We start from the raw sequence: 6,000 nt of genomic DNA, 5'->3' as shown, positions 1-6,000 counted from the left end.
CCAGTTTTCCCGATAATAATAAATTTTTTTTTTCTCTTTTATGAGGAATACATACCTGTATTCCCCTGGCAGTTAAATGATCAAACAGAGCTTTCCTCATCAGCAAACTGCAAGAGAGGAAAAAAAAATACTCTTCTTTCGGGAAAACTGTAAGTATATCAAAGCTAGAGAGGTTTAGTTGCACAATTGTAAAGGTTTTGCATTGATCCTTGTCACGCAGTCATGTATGTGTGTATTATTTTGTCATGAGTTATCAGAATTCCTCCCAATGTCACAAATATAGTGTTCAAGAGAGAGACAGTCACGAACACAGACATGCAATGAGAGTGGATGAAAAAGCAGATATAAAGTATGCAGATTTAAAGTGTGAAATACAAACACCCATAGATTCAGCAGCTCTGACATTATAATAAAAGAGGACAGAGGGGTTTCAAATACTCAGACAAATTGGTGACTTACGTGTCTGCCAGCCAGGTGATGATCCGCTGACTCCTTGTTAATCTGTTGGGATCCTTTACTCTGCAAGATCACACAGAAGAAAGTGTCGGAGTTACATTGTGTTGTATAAAGCTAGTATTTATTGCTACATAAATACTGTAGTGGCCTTTACAGAAGAACACATGAAGAACAAACTATTCCTTACAAAATATTCTAAGTGCAAGACCCAGGGACCTGACAGAATGAAAGATTAAGCGAAATTAGATTTGAGGTTTTAGTTGGTTTGTATCTTTTATAATTGAAATGTGCTTATAGTTTATGGCTCACTAGTACAAGCACAAATAACACTGCTGGTTTCACCGTCATCATACCTGGAATGATGCCTCTTGCATTTTAATTTCTACAATCCAGCTTCTATTCACCATCTGCGTCGCTAATTTCCCCGTGTCTCCAAAATGTTCGTACGCACGGGTCAGAGTCTCCGTACAGGTGAGCACGTTCTCCTCTTTCAGACCTGTTTTGTGCGTACGCAACAGTTATAAATGAGACCTCAGAGCTCTCAGCCTTCCTCAGCAGATCGAGTTGGCGCATATATGAAACTTTAAGGTCATGTGGTACCCCCCCCCCCCCCCCCCATCTCAGTTCAGGGTTTGTCCATGGTGTCTGGTGTGAGGATGTCTATTTGCGGATGAAGGACACAATGTGGCTGAAAGGTCACAAAATGTCCAAGTGAATAGACCTTGAGCTCATTTTATTTGTGTCAAACAGCTGTTTCTGGCATCCATAATGGATCCTTACCTCAACGCTACAAATTGAGAACTATGAGCTGGAAAAATGTTTCCAATGTCAAGTTAACCTTTTTAAGTAAGATTTTAAACTGGTGAGTTGTGCTAGTATGTGTGTACAAGTTTATTTTATATCCAACTATAGCTGCTCAAAGTACTTTGGCCAGTGCTGTCGGTTAAGAAGTAATTTTGTTCCTGTTAATGTTTTAGAGTTTGGGGCAGAATTATAGTTTGATCTTCTTAAACTCTGTCGTATAGAGACCATTTTGGAATTGGCTACCCCTGTGAACTTAACCTACCGACCTCCTGCTATCAAATGCTGTGTACTTATATACTGATCCCCTCTGGTAGAGTGTAGTGTTACTGTTGTATCCTACTCACAAACTAGGACTGTAGAGGAACTGTATCTATGTTGTGTTGCACAATAACCAGCACGCTGACCGTACAGTGTTACTGAAGGTTGGTGCATGCTGTGGACCTCTCCCAGAATTATTATTTTTTTTATATATAAGTGCATGTCTTTTTTAATTTCATTCCGGCGTGTGTGTGTGTGTGTGTGTGTGTGTGTGTGTGTGTGTGTGTGTGTGTGTACCTACTTGGTGATAATAGAGGGCATGGGGATCTCCAGAAACTGCTCCTTGAGGGGAACGAAAGGCAGAAGGCCGGTGTAGAAGAGGCCTAACAGCTGCAAGACTCTGGGAAGGCTGAACATCACTGGAATACGCGGGTTCTGCAAAAAAACAGCAACTATGAGTTATGGTCAATTCCCTAAAATTCAGTCACTACTGGTGATAATAAGTGACGTTTAAAATATACAGTGAAACACCTACAGTCTACAACCGACTCAGTAGTTGTATTGTAAAGAGCACCGAAATAATATTATTACTGGTAGAAGTGTTTTTGAAGGAAGATTGTCTCCCTGAAATGACTGTACTGAAGGTAAAGTGAACTTTGCATTTAATGTAAATGTACCTCTTTGTAACACTTCTTTACAATCTTGTTGCTGGCGTTGCCCCAGACCGTCAGATGCTCTCTGTCGTACTTAACCACCAGTTCAGAGACCTGCAAAGTAAGTTTCAGCGTCAGCAACTTTAGATATACGATGACGTAATCGTTATTGATTCTTCTTTCAGGACGAAAAAATACAGCAAAGATTCTGTGAATAGCAATAGCTGTTTAATAAACAAGGCATGGAAAAATGGCAAACTCAAAGAAAGATGGATTAAAAACAGGACAGCTGTTTTATACGAGGGATAAGTACCAAAAGAAAAAAATAGGACACACACACCTTCTTGATGAGCATGTCGTTGTTGACCTTGATGTCAATGTTGACGGGGGTATTGGGAAATGCATCAAAAACGTCCCTGAGAAGAGGGATGCGTTTGTCCTCTCCCCCCTCACAGAAACACTCTGCACAGACGAGGACAAATGTTTTCATCACTTCAACAGTTATCCATCATAAGTAAACTAAAATAAGTTAATTAATCCATTTTTACTGGTGAATTGGCAAACCTCAAATAAACCTATTTATTGATGACTGAAGTTGCGGATATGCATCTGTATGTGGGTTGTGTGCTAGCCTTGTAATTACACCAGTCATTGATATGTGATGCTCACCTCTCCGAAAGGATACACCCAGCTTGCGGAGGTATGGAGGGAGCTCCTGCAAAGAGCACACAGTGGTTAACATACAAGAAATGCAGTGTATAGGCAGTCTGTATGGTCAGGTCCTATCTAGAGGTGGGGTCATGACACATTTATCTTGGTCAATATGAAAAGAAAGAGGAAGGCAAGGACACGTCAAAGCGTGAGTCACGTAAAGTTATCTGTGCTTCCTTTGTTCTACAAGGCCAAAGAGCAATGAAGCTGTGAACCCAATCTTCAGTTACACAAGTATAATTATGGCGTCAAATTACGTAAGGCCTCTCCAAGAAAACCGAGATCTCTGTTTCAAAATCCATTAGACGTGTGGGCCGTCAAAGATGTGTAACACCGAACATAGCTGGGTGATCAGCAATAATCCGCTGACTCACCAAGCATTTCTGCTCGATCGGATTATTTTAATCAGGTAAAAGTTCGTCACGTGACATATCAGGTGACTTGGTGTGGACCTTGCACATGATCCATCGATGCTGTTAAGTCATTCACAGAAGATTCAAATATTTGTGGAACTCTTGGCCTCTGTTGTCTATTACATGCCAAGCTCGTAGAAAAACAGCTTTTTCCATGTTTTAATAATGTCAGAATCACAATTATTAACATTTTCATTTTTGTAGGTTGCCTACTAAATCAAAAGGAACAGAGATGTTATAAATTAGTGAAGTGTAGTTATTTCTCTGTCGGATATAGAACTTAGGGGATATTGCGGAGAAGTAACTCACAGTGTAGCACATGTTGGAGATGTGGGCGTTGATGCCAGAGGCCCTCTGCAAGCTGGCATCATGTGACACCACTACCTCTTCATCTTTCGTCAGGTGGCAGTCCAACTCCAGCATGTCTGTGCCAACATCCACGGCGCTGCATGGACCAACACACAGTAAACATAATGTAGTTATCACTCCATATTATCACGTACACGTTCAATAAAACCAAAGAGCAGTTCAACCTCCCAATCCATTAATGAATCGATCGGAAACAGCCGCAGCAGCTTATCATCTGAGGCTTTGACGTGAACCATTATCTCGAGACAAAACAGACCGTGGTCACAAACAAAGCTCAGATGACACAAACTAACCACAATCACATGCACAAGCACTAGTTATGCAAAGAAAGAACTTTGTCATTGTGAATAAGGTTTATTCTCACTGCTTGAAAGCTGCCATGGTGTTTTCCAGGTTTTCACCGGCTCCTGCAATGAAAGAAGTAAAAACACTCAGCGTGGTACAGTGTTTTCTGTGTGTTAGCATTCCACAATAAAACCTGTCTCATTGAAGCACAGTAATAAATACATTGCATTATAACCAAAGTGTAGCCGCTGACAGTTGAATGGGCACAGACATGAGCATGAGGCTCAAGATGGAAATTAAACATCTTCATATACAAAATCACTTCCTGAAAAATAAGTTTTGTGAGGAATTGGCGATATATTTGCCATGCACCAATTTTATTTTAAGGGCATTTTGAGAACATGATCAATGCTGAAATCGGAGTGAGTGTCACACAGACTCACCTCCGCGATGGGAAATGTGCCTGCTGCAAAAAGTCTCTTGCTTCTTCCGGTGCAATAGATTTGGGCATTTGAGCAGCAGGGCAGAGGTGAGCACGTAGCCCGTTACCGTCGACAGGACATACACAGCAGCACACATCTCCTATCGGTCGTCTGCAAACACAACACACTCAAAGTCAATGTCTTAAGTTTTAATACACTCACTTTTCCCCCAATTAAATAACATACCAAACATGAGAACTTATCAAAGTTAAGAGTTAAGGCTGTTAACCTGACCAACAGCCAAAGGTATTACATTTATATTGATTGAAATAGATTTATATCAGAGAACTGTACCTATAATAATTCATACATTACAAATTATGGAACATTATTCACCAATTATCAAAATTACAATAAATGATTTGTGTCTAAGCAGATATGCTCTTTGAGATGCAGGACTAGTTTGCACCTCAAGTATTAGATAACATATTTCATATTTTACATTTCAGCTTTTCTTGTCACTGTGTCTCTTTGTTATTGTGACACTTTGAGCATCCTTTTTTGGAGAAATGATTTAAGTTAAAATAATATATTGACTACACAACATTAAGGACATTATTTCTCAATACACAGTCGCAACAACAGGTTAACTTTCAATAACCAGTTTTACTGACGATAGCGTTCTAGCTAACGTGAGCTGGGCTCGAGCTCACAAGATTAATCTTACCTTTTTCATCAAGTTATATTGGTTTCCTTTTCTTTCTTTGTGTTGACTCACCTGAGTAAAAACCAGTGTGAGTAAGCTGGTGTCCAGCAATCTGTACAGCGAGCTGTTGTGTAAGAGGGTAAACGGATCTCTCACCTCTCTCTCCTACGCCACAGCTGTCTGTCAAAACATTCACCGGCCGCTGTCGCGCATGCGCAAGACTGTGCTCCCTCAAACGGGGCAAACACGATGTCACTTCCGCCCGAATATTTCAGAAGAAAGGCGGCATTTCGACAAATCTTTTCTACCGAATAAAATACTACCGTTTGTTTTTCTTACACTAGTGTGTCTGATGATACATCACATGTCAGCAAAAGCATATCGGAGCAGTAATAAAAATGGCTCATATGCTACGTACGTACTTTTATAATACACACCTATACTTTCTGCATATAGTTAAGTCTACTGTACCTACTGTGCAGACCTGTGTAGATTTATGGATTCATTGTACTTGGTGTAAAGTACCAGACTTGCACTCACCATGCACAGCAGGGCACTATCATTATGTAAACTGTATAATATTTTTTTTGGTTTATTTTAGTTTCTAGCTAAGAGTTTAGATATTCATGTTTTTAAAATGTAATTTCTTACCTCTTTGAGTGACATGTCATTTGTGATTTATATGTCTCTATCCACCTATCCATCTCACAAAACATCACACTAAACATTAATATATTATTAATCATCATTATTAAATGTTACAACATAGTGTTAGTTATGTTAAACCATTTTAATTTGAGGACAGAGTGCAAGCCAGCAATTCTTTTAAATTTAATTTAATTTAATTATGAAAGGGGACATGTACAATGTCAAGAGAGTAATACAATAAATACAATACAAATAAACACATACCATTTTCATCA

At 39.5% G+C, this 6,000-nt stretch overlaps 1 protein-coding gene across 2 annotated transcripts in view; it reads right to left on the bottom strand.

Annotated features, from left to right (window-relative positions):
• gdpd1 (glycerophosphodiester phosphodiesterase domain containing 1) overlaps positions 1–5,268 on the bottom strand; it is a 6,562-nt gene extending 1,294 nt beyond the window's left edge. The window contains exons 1-10 of one of the 2 annotated variants that reach the window (XM_031861287.1): positions 5,099–5,268; positions 4,393–4,542; positions 4,029–4,071; positions 3,605–3,740; positions 2,841–2,886; positions 2,512–2,633; positions 2,196–2,285; positions 1,820–1,953; positions 460–519; positions 56–107 (exon numbers count right to left, since the gene is read on the bottom strand). In XM_031861287.1, the coding sequence (XP_031717147.1) occupies positions 56–107; positions 460–519; positions 1,820–1,953; positions 2,196–2,285; positions 2,512–2,633; positions 2,841–2,886; positions 3,605–3,740; positions 4,029–4,071; positions 4,393–4,528 (819 nt within the window). In that variant the 5' untranslated portion in view covers positions 4,529–4,542; positions 5,099–5,268. The remainder of the gene's footprint in view (positions 1–55; positions 108–459; positions 520–1,819; positions 1,954–2,195; positions 2,286–2,511; positions 2,634–2,840; positions 2,887–3,604; positions 3,741–4,028; positions 4,072–4,392; positions 4,543–5,098) is intronic. The other variant, XM_031861288.1, reaches the window with a different exon arrangement.
• Between the last annotated feature and the right edge of the window lie 732 nt (positions 5,269–6,000).

Source organism: Anarrhichthys ocellatus, unplaced genomic scaffold (genome assembly GCF_004355925.1).
Source record: "Anarrhichthys ocellatus isolate YVR2014 unplaced genomic scaffold, GSC_Weel_1.0 scaffold24, whole genome shotgun sequence".
NCBI classification, from domain to species: Eukaryota; Metazoa; Chordata; class Actinopteri; order Perciformes; family Anarhichadidae; genus Anarrhichthys; species Anarrhichthys ocellatus.
Note: the sequence above shows the minus strand (reverse complement) of the source record. Positions and strands in the feature narration are given on the sequence as shown.